Raw genomic sequence first — 19036 nt, forward strand, 5'->3', positions numbered from 1 at the left:
GCAAAAACTCTTAAAATTGAACTATTTCTTAAGGGAGTCTGGTGATATTGTGGTTACTAGTTCAATAGTCTGATCAGTTGAAACAGACAGTGTGTAATTTCTTCTTCTTCTTCTTCTTCTTCTTCTTCTTCTTCTCTTCGTTTCACAGGTCATTCGTTAAGTAGCGGTCCTTCAGTGGGGCCCAGTTCGAGTCTTTTCAGTCCACATCTCTGTATTGTTTTATCTTCTTTATCATTCTTCCAGGTCTTTCTAGTCACTGGCTGTCTGAGTTTTGTTTCTCAGCGTGTCATCATATGTATTTTTTCTGCGGTTTGGATAATTCTCCGAGGTATTTCAGTATATTTGCCTCTCTGATCCTCTTGTGGTGTCAGTAAAGATGAGGCACTCTGACAGACAGCGCTTCTCCGTTGACGTCGCTCGTTGAACTTTTCTGTAGGAATAACTGAACATAAACCGTCTCCAGCTCGCACCGATGAGCCGAACCACCAGCGGGATCAGCAGCAGGGAGGCCAGTGTGATGGTGATTATGAGCCAGGCTCGTCTGTGGAGAGAGGTGAGCGTTCAGATTTGACGTATGACGTTCATAAAGGTTCTGATCTTGACCTCTGACACTCACTCTGATAGGTGAGGTTCGTCTCTGTGAGCCTCCTCCTGTTGTCTCCATAATGTAAACATCTGTTTGGCCAGACACTGACCTGCTGCGGAGGAGTAAAGACCTGCACACACAATGAAATCATGTGAAGACTCCAGCCGTCATGTCGATGTGGTGCAGTAAAGACAGTTCAGCGTGGCTGCTGCGTCACCTCTGGTTAATCTACCGTCACTGTCGGAGGAACAGCTTCCTGTCAGCGGGTCACATGGACACTGGTCACCACACTGACATCTCTCAGCACAGGACGGCCCGTAGAGACCTGGAGGACACACTGACGGACAGAAGGACGTCTCAGGGCTCCCACTCTTTTCTAGAGATCATTTTCAGCTGGTACGACAGACAGGGAGTGCGTCCATACATCAACATGTTCCTTAATTAATCAACTTTATAACCTGAATGACGTTTTCTCTTGTAAACTACAGGGTGTTATCCACGACTGGACACCAGTAACTCCAGTATACAGTGTACTGCTAATATCATACTTTATTGTGGAGTTTTGGGGAGTTTGAACAATGTTCCAGGACAACACAAGATTTTCCAGGACATTTTGCTTCCTCTCTCATTTTCCATGTGTTTTTCCATGACTGGAAAACTGGTCAACTGCTGAAAAAAAGCATTTCAAACACTATAACTGCTTGAAAACAGAGGTTATCTTTAAAAATGCTCCGATGTATCCAGCTTGTAACTTAATCATACGGGAATGCCTGGAAAGGAAGTCCGTCGTTTAAAGAAATTAAACCCATATTTGATGAAAATAGCTTAATATCTACAGTATCTTAACCTTCGGGTGACTCTGCCTTCTTTCCCAGAGGATGAATAAAGCAGCAACACTTTCAGGTCAAACTCAACAACAGACTTCACACAATAAAAGACTGAACGTATGCGTGCAGGTCAGTGGTCCTCCAGACTGGTGGTCAGGATACGTGGGAGCATTAAAGCACAACCCTTCCAAATAAAACTCTGAATCACCGTGGCCTCTGTGAAAAATCTAAATATTAACGTTGTTTTTTTTCTACGTGGCGTCCTGATTTCTTACCTTGTTCACAGAGGTTGCCGTGGAAACCAGGAGGACAGGCGCAGCGTCCGTTGACGTGGTGACAGAGAGCGCCGTTGAAGCACACGCAGGTGTGTCTGCAGCCGTCACCGTAGTAACCAGGTGAGCACTCTTTTACCACGGACAGAACGGAGAAATGATGAGAGGAGAATTAACTATGTTTGGTGTTGAGCTTTTAATCAGTTCAACTATTCATGAAATGAATCAGAAACAGAACGGGTGCAAAAATGTGACAACAAACAGAAACAACGAACATAATCACAGCGTGAATAAACAGAACGAGAGCATAAAGATGATAACAGATACGAAGCAATGTGACAGAACACAAATAAAACGGAAAAAAGTGCTTGAAAATGATGTGAAACTGCAAACGAACGTGACAAAACACAAATAAAACTGAGGTGCATACAGGACAAATGTCAGACAGCCACACAGGACAGCACGTAGTTAAACACAGTCACAGTAGTTTGAAATCAAAGTGTTACACTGACCTGCAGCAGAGCTGAGTCAGGTCTAAACGTACAGTATGAAATATTACAGCTGTATGAAGCTCTGACACTGAAGGCGGTTCTCACAGATTTAGTGTCGGGACTTCATACAAAGTGTGTTGAACAGTGACTCTGTGAGCAGTTTAATAAAGAGCTGATGTATGATGGCATGTTGCCCTTCAGCAGATCACATCACCATAATCCAGGACAGACAGAAAGACGGCTTCAACGATCCGTTTCCTACAGAACATGTGGAAAGTGGTTCTGTTTCTGTACAAATAACCTTTTTTTTCTGTCTGAACTTGGTAACGAGTGAGTTAATGTGAAATTTAAATGTGAGTTTCTGATGCAACCAGACATCTAAATAAGAGTTGGTTAAGGAGTGACAAGAAACGACACCTTTAATTATTTAATGAGATATTATTTGTGTCTGGTGCAGAAGTTGCTTCAACAGACCTTCATTTCTATCACGTATCACCAAGAAACAAAAATGTGACCTCTGGAAAACACTAAAGACGCTGTTTTTTCACAAATGCTGCAAAAACTTCAAAGTCTACCTCCAAATTACACAGACAGACGGAAACATCATTTAAAATGCACAGATTCTGTACAGACACACAGTTTCACTAGATAAGACGTGAAGATTTGATAAGTTTGTTAGATAAAAAGGAAAACGCACCAACAGACCAGATGAAGCTCCTGATTACCTTGACGGCAGTTCTTTCCTCTCCATCCTGCAGCACAGACACACCCACCTGCAACACAGACAGACAGGCAGGCAGACAGGCAGGCAGACAGACAGACAGGCAGACAGGCAGGCAGGCAGACAGGCAGACAGACAGACAGGCAGGCAGATAAGTCTATAGTATATTTCTCAGCCCTGAACATGAAGGAAACATCAACATATGCTGGTGCACCAGGAGCTGTTTCTAACGCTAACCCAGATCAGACATGCTGGTTAGTTGGTTGTGTAAGAAAGTGTTTTAAAGTTTCAGCATCTCGCTCCTCTGAGGAAGTTCAGGGAGATCTGGGTTTTTGGAAATGCGATCCAAATGTATACGATACATATCGTTTACGTGATACGAGACTATAAACCATCTGAGATCTTGGATATCGTGACAGAGTCATAGCATCTGTCTCCTCCTGGTTTTAAAGGCTGTATTACATTAAAGTGATGTCATTTTCTGAACTTACCAGACTGCTCTGATACTTGTCTTTACTCATTTAGTCATTAGATCCACATTACTGATGATTATTGATCAGAAATCTAGTACCAACAGTCATTATTATCATATCAACATCGAGGTATTTGGTCAAAAATATCTTGATTTGAGATGAACAGTAAATCGTGTATCGCAAAACAGCCTACAAACATACAGTGATAAGATCTAAAGGCCGTCCCGTCCAGCCCCCGTCCAAACAGACAATAACTAAGATTTTGCTTCGTATATTTTAAGGAGACTGTAATAAACTGGCCAGGCGCCGACCTTTAACCCTCTTTTAATTCTCAGTGGTACAAACTAAAATTCCCTCCCGACTGGAGTCAAGACACAAAATCTTAAAGGTTGTGTCCACAAAGCAACAAAGCAACAAAGCAACACAGCAACTGCCTGAACAGTTTAATGACAGCTTAACCTGGTGGTTCTGTTGGATCTCTTACATCACGCTACACACTTACCGGCAGTGCAGACACCGTGGGGTCCGCAGGCCGGCGGCTGACACACCAGAGAGTCGCAGGCGGCGCCCTGCCAGCCGTCCTGACACCGACAGCGTCCGTCCACACAGTCTCCATGTCCGCCGCAGTCTGCCGGCTGGCAGCGCCGCTGGTGAACGCACAGGATGGTGGAGACGGGCCGAGCACAGCGCCACCTGCTGTCGGATTTACTGGGAACAAAGATAAGAGCGGGTGGTGAGCACGGAAAGACACGTTTAAATACATTACACTACTATATTACAAGTATTACCACTGCTTGTTACCACTACCACAAAAAATGATTATAATACATGTATTTAATTTATATTTTACAAGTTTACAAAGTTCTGTACAGGACGAGAAACCTTATTTCAATGGACCCTCAATGATTTGAACAACATGTTAAGAATAGAGTAAAGTGCAGGTTGAAAGCAGGAGAACAAAATCTTTATTTATATATTTAAAAAGCGTCATCATATTTATTGGATGACACGAGACGTCACTTACAAGACAAGCCCAGCAGAACTCTGTCTCGGTCTCGTGTGACGACAGGCTCTGGGTCCGTCCCACCACCAGTCCTCTCATGTTCAGTCTTTCTACTCACATTCAAGAATAAACCCAGAAGAAAACAACAGCTGTGGGAGCCAGAGAACTGAAATACTGCAGTTATGTTAATGTAAATGCATGTGTGGTGGTAACGCCTGAGGGCGGCGGTGCTGCATGTCTCTGAGGGGAGTGGAGCAGTGTGCTGCACTTTAAAGGGCAACTCCACCACTTTTACTGTCATTACTTTGGGAGCACTACTGCATTACTAGTATAAAGCCTTTGTGGCTCCAGATGAAGATGCATGTTATCTGATAAATTGCCTCAAGCGATGTCACTCAATGGCTAAGTTGCATTGTGGGTAATGTAGGCTCTAGGTTTTGAAAATGAAGGAGAATGCGTTGAATAAATAAAAAAGGGGGATACCTTTGGTTCTGCTGGACCGATTTGGATCTTTGGTGTTAATACAGTGTGTGACTGCTCCTCAGAACCCGGTGCCTACATTACCCACAGTGCAACACAGCCACTGAGTGACATCACAGTAAGTTTTTGCAATTCAAATTTCACAGATAATTCTGCAGATTTTTTAACTCATATTTTTCTCATAATGGAGAGAATTTGAAAAGAGGGTCCAGGCAAAGAATATCTAAAGATTACTGTAGATTAAAATGCTGACCTTTAACCCCTGAACAAACATGTCCAGTACAATACAGTTCAACTTTCATTAGCTCACCATGGGTCAGGAGGGTAGCTGGCCAGCGTGCCATTGATCACAAAGCTGGAGGACCCGCCTCCGTCCAGATTGATAGCATTGATCACCCCGTTTTTCTTCAGGAACTGAGCCACCTCCCAGAGATTCATGCTGCTCATGAAAGGACAAACACAAGTCACCGTGTTTCACATGCTGCTCTGATTCAGCACAACTAAAGACTCATGTGAGGCTGTGAGGCTCATTACGCTCCACAGAGCAGAAAGATCTAGTGTGAATGAGTGTTACCCTCTCTCCAGGGTCTCTCCTTCCACATGGAACAGGACCAGGTTGCCGTCTGCGTCGTGACCCACGGCAGTTCTGGCCGACAGCACGTCCACAAAGTCACGAAACACCTCTGTCAGAAAGTACAATAAAATAATACAGCCCTCTTTAATATATATATAAATTATGGACTTAACACTACACTTTCAAATATGAAAATGGAAAGTAAAAGTTACATTTTCTGCTTCTTAAAACTGAGGATTTGCTGTTTTTCTCTGATTTATGTCATTAATTGAGTACGTTTGAATTTTTGACAGTCACTTCCTTTCACGCTATTTTTATAGACTTCACTATGATCCCGTCATTGAAAAACATAATTGACAGATAAACTGACAAGAAAAATAATAGTTTTCTTGTAAACTCAGGCTCCTATTGTTCTGTTTTTATTCCCTCCCTCATGTGTATCTGTATGAGTGATGTGAGGTTTGTGCCTGCAGACTAAACATTCATTTCTTCACTTGACTTGAAATGCAGTGAAGGTGTTGAACCTTTGGATAACAAGCGGTGACAGCAGAGCTACATCTGGAGGTTCGTTGCTCCATTGGAGGTGCGAATGATGGCGAGCGCACTTGAAAATGTCTGTATATAAAAGGGTTATATATATAAAAAAAAAATTAATGTAAAGTGTGTTCCCTGCAGTCCAGTCACTACATTAAATGTGTGAGAGTTTGCCTGAAGCTTTACCCTGGTCGACCATCTTGTTGCACTCGGCCTTCAGGCTCTGGTTGATGTAAAACTCGCCGTTCCTCAGCAGCCACACCACCCCGCTGACCAGCTGGATGAATGGGTTGGACTGGTCCAGAACATCTTCCTGTGATAAATACCTGGAGAGAGAGAGAGAGGTTTTATTTCCTTGTAATTCTCACTTGTTTGTGCTGCTGTTTTGTCAGTGCGTCTCTCACCCGAACACCAGGCTGCCATCCTTCCTGATGCCGAACTGGGCGTTCTGCAGCCCCCCGCTGTCCCTCACCATCCTCCCGTCGCTCACCACGTTGCCCACACACTGGTCGTTGGTGGTGTTGAAGAAGCCGGCGTTTTGAGCGTACAGACACCCAGCAGCCACGGCCGTCTCCTCCACCGTCACCCTGCGGCTCTTCTCACAGCCGCCCGGCCCGCCTGGCTCTATCACCGACAGCGTCCTCAGTGGGTCGTGGACCAGCGCCATGTGACCTGGAGACAGAGATTCTTCTTCAACACTTGATCCACTTATTCCAGCAGAGAACACACAGGTACCACTGACTCCATCACTGACCGTAGACCCAGCGGGACCTGCCCGGGCTGCCTGGTACGTCTGATATGAAAACAGTCGACTCAGCTACGGGGAGTGTGTTGCGGCTGCTGGAGGGCCACGTCTCGTACGTGGTGCTGCTGTGGGCCGGAGGCTGGGAGACACCAACATGCTGGTGAGAGTGGGAAGGGCCATGACCCTCCATGTATGGCAGCAGAACGTCTTCATCCGTGGAGACTCTGTGGAGAGGAAACATAAAAACACCCAGTTATATGTTTCCTTTAAGCCGGATGACTCACACAGCCTAAAACTACGAATCAGCCGTCTGAACAAACGTGTCAAAATTTAAAGAAATCCAGGTAATGTTGCCTCACAAGCCAGCTGGTGATAGTCTGGGGTTTACTTTGGACTCAGACTTAGAACCCACACTGAACAAAATACTATGTAAGCTGCCTACTTTCATTTTAGAAATATCACAAGAGTTAGACCAAAACTGATCCATGATCTGATCTAATGTGAAGCCAAAAATGTAATTAGATTACAGACACATTCAGTAAAAAAAAAGGGATTAATAATTGGATTCATAAAATAAAGAATGATATACTCGTCTCTGACTCACACAACATCACGCTGGAAACATACAAGCGTGTAACAATAAGATGAAATAAAAGTCATATTTCTTTTTTCTTTGTTTCAGCACCGGCGTCACAGAAATAAGGAACCATCAGATCACTGATGTTCATTCATGAAACATTATTTCACAAAAAGCACGAGGTCGGTTGTGTTTAATACTAATCATGTAAGAGGTTTTATCTGCCTTAATAGCCGGTTTGGGGAGTAATGGAATACATGTAATGGGATTACAGAATCAGGATACAAAATAAATTAACGGTATTCCAGTAAAGTTACAGAATAAAAGGTGTAATTCGATTACAGATACATTCAGTAAAAAGGTGGATTACTAACAGGATTACGGTTTTAAAATGAAGACTATCTAACCATGCACATACGCACACATGACAAAACCCAATATACAAGACCTTCATTATACACACTCCATATTAAGATTAAATAAAATATGGTCTTTATGTAGACAGGGAGCGCGTCTATACACTAATATATTCCTCAATTAACCAGTTTATAACCCCAATGCCTTTTTCCATTGTGAATAACAGTATAATAACAATAACAATAACTGTATTATTCATGGCTGCCTGAACACCAGTAACCAAGGGCTGCTGGAGTCTCTTCAAACAAACAACTCACTGGTTTCCTTTTAAGAAAATTCTATGTTTTTTATAATACTGTACACTATACTACTAATACTGTACTGTATTGTTCAGTTTTTGGGAGTTTAAATAACTTGTTTTTTTTCCAGGTTTTCCAGGACATGTGGAAACCCTGAAGAAATGTAACGTCTCACCTTGCAGATTTTCCCTCCGACAGCCAAACATGGAGACACAGCAACGTGAGGCCCACACATTGGCGGGTAGCTGAGCTCGTTGCCATGGTTCCGGGGGTTCTGGTTCGATGTCCGTGAGTCGGTCCAAACTCTCGGTTCCTGACAGGCTGCCGGTTGGTTAATTATAGGTTAACTTTCAGAGTCTTGCTGCTCCAGATTCCTTCTACGTTTCACGACAGTGTCAGACCAGCCTCTCAGTACTGTGAAGTTTTACAGGTATTTCAAGTTTTAAAAGTAGTTTGGGCGTGCACGGGGGACATAGAAAAGAAAAGAAGGAGGTCTATGACAGAGATAAGACCAAAATCAAAGTTAGTTAAGGCAGGAAACATAATTTTCCAAGTCAATAAAGTTTCAGTTTGGCATAATTAAAGTAAAATATCATGTAGTTTTGTGTTAACGTGCTCAGAACTACATCGTCTCGCTCAACACACGTCACCAACACCAACATGGAGCCAACTGGGCTCAGAACAGCTCGTAAACAAGATGAACATCAGAGTAAATCTGCTCATATTGACAGCTGCAGTTCTATGAAAGGAGAGTTGTTCTGGTTCTGGTTCAGTTCTGGGAGCTGCTGATATACAGGAGCAGCTCTACAATGTTTAAGTTAGGAGATGACGTCACTAACGACGCTGTCGGCTGTGTCGTCTTTATAATGACACATCGTCTGTCTGTTCATGTTTGTGTCTGTTTTGCTTTGGATTTTGGAAAGCAGTGACATTTATATAACTACGTTCGCCACCGTACAAAGAGCTGAAGTCCCGCCTCTTCCATTTTCCCTCATGGGACCTTATTTCATAAAAACGTTGTACGTTGGTGAATGAAGAGAGATTAATAGTTTTTTAGATCCTGTTTAAATTGTGTCATGAATCACACTTATGATGTTTGTCAGTTGAAAAGATACTTTTCCAAGTCAGTAAAGTGTCAGTTTGTATCATCATCTGTATGTTTGTGTTTGTTTTGCTGCGGGGCTTTGGACTTTGTAAAGCACTGACACTATTACCAGCCAACATTAGTTGTCTGAGTACGTTGCACCAGTCACGTATTATTAGTATTTTATCAGTTATATGACAACGAGTCAATTGACTCAAAATCATGGTGGGATCATGTAACTACACTGGCTGCATGAGATACGCCTCTTGTTTTTACATTTTACATCGCTAAATATTTTTTATTAATTTTTATATGTAAATCAGATTTATTCTATCCGTCAATGTGACTAAATCAAAGTTCTCTCACCACTGGTGTTTCCTAAGTCTCCATGCGGCGATGCCAAAGGAGGGACACACCTGTTCCTGAGCCAATTTGTCTCCTCAGCCCTTCCTCTCAGGCCTCAGGCCTCCCTACCTGCATTTAGGAGTCTAACCTGACTCTGACATCGACCTCTAGTGGGAAAGACTATGCTGCAAAATAAATTCAAACCATTACATAAACACAAAAGCAGGATTTCTTTAGATTAGATTAAATTAGACCTTAACAGGAAATTACCTGGATATAATAGCACTTTGTTCTCCCTTTTCTTGATAAAGATACCCCGATTAAATATCCAATCTTTAAATCAAAATTGAAATGGACAATAGGGGACATGATGGAAGTTCTGTAGAGCTGGTGGACTTGAAGAAGAAGATGCCAGGAGACCCGATGTCTTAAGAAGCAGCGTTTATTGACAGGCTTGATCAAGGAGAATAATAGCGACCGGTACAGTGTACCAACCGCTACCATCCTGAAGAGCTTCCCCATCAGCAGTCTCTTTGACCTCTCGCTGGATGTGACCTGGGTCAAACTGTATGCTGTACTCTCAGTCTAAACTTCCACACAGACGGGGATGGTTTACTTCAGTCTTATCAAAGACGGCTACACTGAGCTCAGAGACAAAGAATAGAAGGTCACCAGCTGAGGATGGGCTTTGGAAAGCAGTGAACACTTTGAGACTAATTTATCGCCATAAGAAGGAAGCAAATGTTGTGTTGTCTCTATTTAAGATCTTAAACTCAAGTAAAAGAAGAAAAAATGAGGGAGGAACACGCTCGAATTATAAAACTGAGACCAGGTCAGTTTGGATCCGTCAGGTTTTACTGGATCAACCAGCACCATCTTGTGTCTCCATAACAAGTCGACGTTATTTGTCTGAGCACCTTCCACCAATCAGCACCTCCAGCTGAGCTCTGATAAAGCTGCCTCTGTCACCGCTGCTCCAACACTCACATCTGCTTCTCTACCTGAAACATCCACACAGGTGAGTTCAAACTGCTTTCACACTTCCTTCACAATCAGGCCGTAATGAACAACTATTAATGTGCAGAGGTGGAAGTTACAACTACTTCCAGTAGTTACTGTGCAGATGTTTCAGGTATCTGTACTTTACTTGAGTTTTGACTTCTCCTCTCTACATCTGAACACAAATATCTGAACTTTCTCCTCCTCACAACAGGCTTTATGGATTATGGATTGTTTTTATTTGGCATCATTGCACAAATCATTGTTTTACACGAGTATCTGAACTTCTACTGGAGCAAAGAATGTGTGGACAAACATTTGTTTTGATGAGTTAAAATCTCTTTTGTCCAAGGTGACATCTTTACATGTGTTGTGTGAGTGCAGGTTGTGTCGTGTCATGGTTACAACTCATATAACATGAGGACTGAGATCAGGTTTCACTGTAATGTCTGTAATGTGTGGTCAGTGAAGGAAAACAGTATGTGTTTGTTGAGAACAGGTTGTTGAACAAGTTTCTCCCCCCCCCCGAAGGCAAAGCGAGGTTATATGTACAGCACAATACAGTACAAAGTCATCAAGAAACAAAACATTAAAACAAGTGAAGAAATAGGAAAGTAAGCTAAAATAGAAGAGTTTTAAAAGAGATACAACTAGAAAACAACAGTCACAGTGCAACTCAAAGCCTTGAAATGGCTTCAGTGAAAAGCAGCAGCAAACAGAAAGGTCTTCAGTCTTGATTTAAAAGAGGTGAGAGTCGGAGCAGACCTGCAGTTTTCAGGGAATTTGTTCCAGATATGTGGTTCATAATAACTGAACGCTGCTTCTCCATGTTTAGTTTTGACTCTAGGGACTGAAAGCAGACCCGAACCTGACGACCTCAGAGGTCTGGATGGTCCAGAACGTGGCGGCAGATCAGAAACCATTCAGTGCTTCATAAACCGACAGCAGGATGTTGAAATCTATTCGTTGTCTGACAGGAAGCCAGCGTAAAGATCTGAGAACTGGAGTGATGTCATCTACTTTTTTGGTTCTGCAGCAGGTTTGAAGTTGTCTCCTCGTCATGGCTGACTGCAGCAGAACTGTGGACGATGTGAAGAGCCTCATGAAGTCCTGCAGAGGCTTCAATTCCCAGCAGACCACAGAGTTCTACGACCGCTGGGCTCCGATGTACGAACAGGTCAGTGACAGAAGCTCCTCGACCTCCACGTCTGAAAGAGACTTGAAACAAACACCACAGAACAGCTGGGTTCAGAGTGTCGGACACATGTTATCTGCAGGCTTGAAAACACGAGTCAGGTCAGTTTGGATCCACGTTTGCTGGTTCAACCAGTACCATCAGACAAATATCTGATCGCTCAGGAAAATGTGAAATGGGCGATAAGAGTGACCTGGGTCAAACTGTATGCTGTACTCTCAGTCTAACCTTGGTTTCCGCAATCACAATTGGTTTTCACACATGTTTTTATCATCATATCGTCATAAATGCTTGGACTGGGCAACAAAACCAAATGTCACGATATTTTTCACTAAATATCGTGACAGTACAACACGTTCTGACTCCCAGCTCTTCAAATACAGCAGCTCTGTCTGTCACCTCTAGTGTCAGGTCAGACGTGACGGGCTCCTCGATTAAGTTAGCAAGAATATGCTATCTGCAACATCCAGTTAGACTTTCAAAATAAAGGCTTCATGATCAAAGTTCCAACAATACATGACAAACAGTACGTCCAGTTAGACTTTCAAAATATACTTTGTATAGTGTGACACATTATGACTTTTGTAATGTTTTGTCATGTGTGTGAAATGAATAAGTAACTGGTTGATTTTGAGAACTAACACATGAACCATCAACAGGATTCGTTAATGATAAACTACGAACCAGTAAATATGGCCGTAGATTTCCTAAACTCCAAGTTCTGCGGGAAGCGTGAGGAGGCTCAGGTTCTGGACGTTGCCTGTGGTTCTGGACTGGTCGCTAAAATGGTGAGAAAGAACAGACACACAACAGGTGACAACAGCATTTACATGTCGTCATTCAGACTAAGTGGAATGAAAACAGACAAAATACGCTTTTATGTGTTTATTTGACTTCAGATTTCTGTTCTGGACATTTATGCAATTAATTGTCTTAAAGGAGCATTCTGTAGTTGTGTTGGAGAAATGTTAATGAGAAGAGAAAGATGTTCATTGGCTGATGAAAACAAACTAAACAAACAAACACAATTTATACTGTTTGTATATGGCGGACCCTGCCACCCGTCCAGTTTCAAACCGGAGAAAGTACATATTTCTGAGTTTGTAGCCCTGCAGCCCTCCCTGATCCCGGGTCAATATGACCCGAGCTGCTCCACCCACTCCTTCTCTGACACTCACTGTTGGTGCTGTTTGTCTCCCTCTGGTGTTCAGATGGTTGAACTGGGCTTCAGGCACTTTGTGGGCGTGGACGGCAGTCAAGGCATGCTGGACCTAGCTGCCAAGACCGGCCTCTACCAGGACCTCAGACTGGCCTTACTGGGAAAACAACGACTGCCTGCAGAGACTGGTACACACACACACACACACACACACACACACACACACACACTCTTACAGGAGCTCATGTTGATGTGATTCAGCGTGACGTCACTTCCTGATGACATCATCATCTCATACAGTAAATCCACTTAGAAATCAGAGAGAAAAAGCCGCTGAACTGTCCTGAGAGTCCTCAAAGTAATCTATTACCTCCACGGGTACACCACAGACAGGAGCTGCTCGCGGTTCATTCAGCACACTTTGATCATGTGACAGGAAGTCTCTGACTGTTTGTTTTGGTTTAGTTTGATATGAATTAAGATTCTACTGTTTGATTTCATGTGTTTTTCTTTGAGTGAAACATGTTGAGTGTCTTCCTCCTCCTCTTCCTCCTCCTCCTCCTCTTCCTCCTCCTCCAGGTGCGTTCGATGTGGTGATAATCACCGGTGCTTTACGTGATGATTACGTTCCAGTTGGAGTTGTCAGGGAGCTCTGCGACGCCATCGGACCAGGTAACAACACTGTTTTACAATGAAATGGTGATTATGATGATTTATATCAGAACACAACAGGCAAATAAATAAATAAATAAATAAATACTTGAAATGTAATAAACTATGAAAACAATCGGGGGTTTCCAGTTAGGGTTAGGCTTAATGTTAACACACTGGGGACAAAGGGCCTTCTTTCACATCACTCTGAGGTCATGTTCAGTATTATACTGTTAGCAGTACACGTACATTTGTCCTGGACCACACTGAAGGATCACAGTCAACTGACATCCTCTGTGAGGAAAGAAGAAGAAGAAGAAGAGGAAGAAGAGTGTTTGTGCTCTCTTAACCTGCCAATGTCAGCAGCAGATGTTTGTGAACACACTGTCGAACTAGTAACCACAAAGTCACCAGACTCCCTTAACAAATGTTCTGATTTTAAGAGTTGTTTCACGAGGAGAAACTCAACAAACTCTGTGAAACACTTTCTACGACAGATTCTGAATCATTGTCTCCTTCTTGTAAATTCAGCATTAAATGAAAACAGTAAGTTTTTTGTTTCCTTGTACAAAGTGTCAGTTTGTGGCAGCATGGCTGTACCAGCCTGTCTGCGTCTGTGTCTAAAGTGCTAAAGTCTTACCTGCCAACATTTAGCAGCTGTTTGAACACACTGTTTACACTGATTTCACCATTTACACTCAATTTATGAAAGAAGAAACATTTTATTGATCTAAACATGTCAGTAGTGTAGTGTTGCTACTTTGTATGCAACACCTAAGCACACTTTAATGTGGAAAATGAGTGGAGTGACCCTTTAAACTTCTTCCTCTTTAGTAACTCTGGAATAATTGATGTTCTCCTGCAGGAGGCTACGCCTGCATGACGGCCGTGGACCCAAAGTCAGAGAAAGGAGACAGATACAGGGCGTCTCTGGAGAGAGAGCTGCAGCTGATGGTGGTGGAGGGACTGTGGACTCATGTGTCCACCGAAGTGATCAAACAATACATGCAGGATGTTTATAATGATCATGATGACAAGCAGAGCGAGCACTGGCTTCAGGGGACCCTGTACCTGTACAGGAAGTCACTGAAGTAGAGTCCATGTCTGTACTTCTGTATATGTTTAGCAGAATATCACTAAATACCAGCTCCCTTGAGAAACCAGGCTGCTTTTGGTCCGAACAGCTGAACTGTGATAAAAATATTCATATGAAATAAAATGTATGTGTCTTATTTGTCCTATTTAGTAACACAGTTGGTTTGGAGCCACTGGGTCACATGACATGGAAGCTATTGAAACCAGCTGCTGAATTTTCATAATAAATATTGATATAAAAATAAATACATAACACATTAGCAATCAAAATAAGTGTGCTGCATGAAATCAGTTTAGTATTATTTTTTTATAATAATTTTCACTAATATCATCAAGTCACCATAAAGAAACGTCGTTTTATTCTGGGAGGTTCTGGGAGGCGGCTAACCGTCCTCCTGCTGCCAACACTGGGGGAGACTGAGGAAGAAACACCGCTGGGTGTCTCTGGAAATAAAAATAAAATGGCGACAAACTGTGATTAATTAAACCAAGTGAACAGATTGCCTGGCAGCGTGTCCTAAAAAAAACCAAAATACAACATGTGTCGTTTTTTATTTTATTTCTTACATTAATAAAGATCCGTGAGAGATCCCAGTGGAATATTTCCGACTCTTACTTTGGCGGCAGTGTCGTACAATTTACTTCAGTGAAGTTAGTTTTAAGTTGGATATTCGACAGACATTCGCAAGAAGCCACTCGCACATTTCAAGTGCACCCGTACTTTACAGTAAACACGCGGAGAAGACGCTACAGCGTGTACCGACTTCCTGTTTTCAAAATAAAAATGTGGGATATTTAAAGCTTAGGTACTGTGTTTAAAGCTATTGAGAAGCTATTGAGCTAAAATGCTGATATTTACATATAGTCTAAAAATTAATAAAAAATATGAACAAGATGTAAAATCCCACACTGATTTTGAGTCAATTGATCACATGACCTGGAAGCTATTGAGCTAAAATGCTAAGATTTATATATAAATATAGATAAATATAAATATAAATATAGCGAGCGATTGTTTATCGGGATTGTCAGGTGCATTCTGTGTTTCCCACATTCTGCTGTGGTCAGCTGACAGTCAGATCATGAATTGAAATGCAAAGTCTACTTTCTTTTAAAAAATGTCTCACTAATATGCAATAGTCTCAAGCAGTAGGCCAACATGTGACTGCTAGGACCAGTACTTGAAGCATTTTCCTGTTGCAGCTAAAGAAATTATGTAATTCCTTTTCCTATTTTATTGTCGTGTATCGACTTCTTAATCTTTGTTTGTCCAAAAAGGTTTTTCAGTGCAGTGTGTGAGTGCAGTAATGTTTAAAACATCATGCAGACAAAAGTTCTCAATACATACTCCTTATATTCACTAATTCAGGGGCAGGGCACCATGGTTTGTCCAATCCTGGCTCGTTCTTTTGTTCATGTCCAAATTTTGCTAACTCGGGTATTTTCCTGTACGAGGCAAAAACATGTGCCCCCCCAAGTCTGCATTTGCCCGTCTTGCGGCATTTCTCTGATCTTCCCTGCTCAACAAAACTTGGCGGCGACCTCAGATCTCTGATGCCGGGAAAGTCCGAGCTGGCAGCTGCTGCGGTGCCTTATCTTTGTTTATCGCGTGGCCTTGGCTTCTCTGTGCTTGCGACTGTGAGACTTTTTCTCTCCTCCATGATTTGTTCTACTGCCCTACTGACTGCATCTCTTTTAACAACAATAATAAAAGTGTGGTATATTTAATTACATGATTTCACTCTTTAATTTGTGGTTATATTTCACTCTAAGTTAACACAGTTCAGTAGTTTAATCATCAATTCAATCAATAGGTGCATGTTCAGTCCACTAGTGCAGAGTAATACATGTTTTAACCATTCATGTATGATTCATTCACATTTTGATTAGATTCTTTAATATCTCAGTACTTGTTATCAGTTGTCATTAACCACTAACTACTTATTTATGGTTATATGGTTATATTACACTACAGTATCCCTGTAGGATAAGGAGCGGTGAAACCACTCTGATGTTCGTGCTGCAGCGGAGTAATGTGTGTGAGCGTGTTAGTGTGTGTGTGTGTGCGTGTGTGTGTGTGCGTGCGTGTGTGTGTGTGTGTGTGTGTGTGTCCAGAAGAACAAAGAAACACCATGTGCTCACTGATATCACATGTGGATAAGATAACATAAGATGTTCCTTTATTGATCCTCCTTGGGAGAAATTCACAGGAAACACAGCAGTACAGAGGGAAATGAGTAGCAGCACAAGAGTAAGTCTCAAAAAGTAGAGACAATAATAAAAAGATATTGGAAATAATAAAATAACAATTTGAATAAAAAATATACTAAAACTATTGGAAAAATAAAGATAAACATATTATATACAGTAACTGTCCTTGTGTGTACATGATGTGCAATATATAATAAATGTGCCTGTGCGATGTGCGATGTGCAGCGTTCCTGAGATATTAAATGACAACAGAACAAAAAACAATCAGTCTTCGTGACAGTGAAGTGTATGGTTGAGTCCTTAATCAGTGGAGAAAGGAGGTGTTGGGAGCTGTGGTGGTGGTGTTGTGTAGTCTGAGCTCTGATGCTGTGAACGAGCCCCTGAGCGCTTTGAGGCCCGTCGTTGGATGAGTCTGTGGCTGAACGTGCTCCTGAGTTGCCTCAGCTCGGCGTAGAGAGGGTGAGAGGGATTGTCCATCATAGCTTACAGCTTTCCTCTCATCCTCCTCTCTGTCACCGCCTCCACACTCTACAGTTTCATCCCCACCACAGAGCTTTCCTCACCAGTTTGTTCAGCTTGATGGCACCACCGCTCCCGATGCCACCTCCCCAGCACCCTGCTGCAAAGAACATGACACTGGCTACCACAGACTGGTAGGACATTCGTAGCAGCCTAGTGCTACAATGAAAGACCTGTTGTCTGACCAGTCCAGTTTATTGTCCAGATGCACCCAGAGGAACCTGTAGGTGTCCACCATCTCCACCCCCTCCCCATTTATGGAAACAGGTGTTGGGGGGCTCTTCCTGTGCCGGAAGTCCACCACCAGCTCCTTGGTTTTCCCGATGTTGAGCTGAAGGTGGTTCCTGCCACATCATCCTACAGAGTTCTCGATTAGTTCCCTGTATTCCTCCTCCTTGTTGTCTGTGATACATCCAACAATGGAGGAGTCGTCAGAGAACTTCTGCAGGTGGCATGTACGGGAGTCGTAGCAGAAGTCGAGGTGTAGAGGGTGAACAAAAACGGTGAAAGAACAGTTCCCTGGGGTGTGCCAGTGTTGCTTGTCCCCACATACGACAGGCCGTGTCGCAGCCTGACATACTGCGGCCTGTCCGTGAGGTAGTCTGTAATCCATGCCACCAGGTCGCTGAGCATGCGATTCATATCTTTCACAGCAATATCGCCCACAATCAAAGTCTGAGGCCCAGGCTTTAGCTTTCCCTGTAGCCTTTTTTTAAAGGAGCTTTCAGTCTTTACCCAGTTGCCTGAAGGTGAGGTTTTATCCAGGTTTTGAGATGGAGATTCAGAGTCCCGAGACGGTGGCGCAAATCGATTCTCCAATGGCAAACTCTGTTGTTGGGCAGGTTTGTTGCTGATCTTTCCTTTCGCAGCTGTTCACAACTGCTTCTTGCTAGGCGCTGGGGTTGATGAGGCGCTGTGTCTGGATGGAAGCGCTGGCCAGCCTGTCGCATCACAGATCTCTGGGCGTTGTGTTCTGTCTGTTGTTCTCCCTCCTGTTTCCCAGCAGTGTGAGTTATTCTTCGGCTTAGCACGGAGAAAATAACATGGAGGACTTGCAGATTTTGATTTATGGGCAAGCAATGAGTCCTCCAGGTTCCGGCTAGTTTTGCTGGCTCATTTGAGCTAGCTCAAAGCTGAATTTGCACCTAGGTGTGAAGACTGGAGGTTTCTGGGAAACTGAGTTCAATCAGAGTCCAATTTGAAATCCTGATTGTTATATTAATTTCATCAAATGTGGGTGAACAGTTTGTAAAGTATGATTCAATTTCCATAACTTATAAATATCAACCAATTTCAAAAGTAGAAAAACCTCTTAAAAATGACACATCGTCTCATCTGTATGTTTGTGTTTGTTTTGCTGCGGGCTGTGGACCAGCCAACATTACTTGTCTGAGTATGTTGCACCAGTCACGTATTATTAATATTTTATCAGTTTTATGACAACGTTACTGCACGTTGCACCAACCAGCACCTCCAGCTGAGCTCTGATAAAGCTGCCTCGGTCACCACCGCGCCAACACTCACATCTGCTTCTCTACCTGAAACATCCACACAGGTGAGTTCAAACCGCTTTCATACTTTCTTCACAATCAGGTCGTAATGAACAACTATTCTCTCGACCGATTAATGTGTAGAGGTGGAAGTTACAAAGCACTTTCAGTAGTTACTGTGCTTGAGTAGATGTTACATTTTCCAAACAGGCTTTATGGATTATGGATTATTTTTATTTGGCATCATTGCACAAATCATCAGTCAATCATCAATCATCATCAATCGTCAGCACTTCTACTTTTACTACCAGAGTCTTTTTTTACACAAGTATCTGAACTTCTACTGGAG

The 19036-nt window shown here is 42.7% G+C and overlaps 2 protein-coding genes across 3 annotated transcripts; one reads left to right on the plus strand and one right to left on the minus strand.

Annotated features, from left to right (window-relative positions):
* Positions 1-612: 612 nt before the first annotated feature.
* LOC311260064 (N-acetylglucosamine-1-phosphodiester alpha-N-acetylglucosaminidase-like) lies at positions 613-8200 on the minus strand (the record flags this gene model as incomplete). Its single annotated transcript, XM_084357577.1, has 11 exons — positions 613-716; positions 819-923; positions 1689-1817; positions 2902-2949; positions 3873-4078; positions 5164-5292; positions 5428-5536; positions 6148-6287; positions 6366-6633; positions 6716-6930; positions 8115-8200. The coding sequence occupies 11 exons, from the start codon at positions 8198-8200 to the stop codon at positions 613-615; spliced, it is 1539 nt and encodes a 512-aa protein (XP_084213703.1).
* A 2103-nt stretch (positions 8201-10303) lies between these two features.
* On the plus strand, positions 10304-14600 carry LOC311259555 (methyltransferase-like protein 27). Of its 2 annotated transcripts, none has more exons than XM_084356786.1 (6): positions 10304-10386; positions 11404-11544; positions 12222-12350; positions 12774-12909; positions 13301-13393; positions 14238-14600. In XM_084356786.1, the coding sequence occupies exons 2-6, from the start codon at positions 11428-11430 to the stop codon at positions 14465-14467; spliced, it is 705 nt and encodes a 234-aa protein (XP_084212912.1). In that variant the 5' UTR covers positions 10304-10386; positions 11404-11427; the 3' UTR covers positions 14468-14600. The 2 variants fall into 2 exon arrangements, with proteins under 2 accessions (XP_084212912.1, XP_084212913.1); XM_084356787.1 differs by having other exon boundaries at positions 10349-10386; positions 11407-11544.
* The last annotated feature ends 4436 nt before the right edge of the window (positions 14601-19036 follow it).

The sequence above is a fragment of the Pagrus pagrus genome (genome assembly GCF_965226575.1).
Source record: "Pagrus pagrus genome assembly, chromosome: 7".
Lineage (NCBI taxonomy): Eukaryota > Metazoa > Chordata > Actinopteri > Spariformes > Sparidae > Pagrus > Pagrus pagrus.

Coding starts and splice junctions, on each gene's coding strand:
- LOC311259555 (XM_084356786.1), top strand. CDS start 11,428: ATGGCTGACTGCAGCAGAACTGTGGACGATGTGAAGAGCCTCATGAAG. Junction 12,351..12,773: donor CTGGACTGGTCGCTAAAATG/GTGAGAAAGAAC, acceptor TCTGGTGTTCAG/ATGGTTGAACTGGGCTTCAG. Junction 12,910..13,300: donor ACGACTGCCTGCAGAGACTG/GTACACACACAC, acceptor CTCCTCCTCCAG/GTGCGTTCGATGTGGTGATA.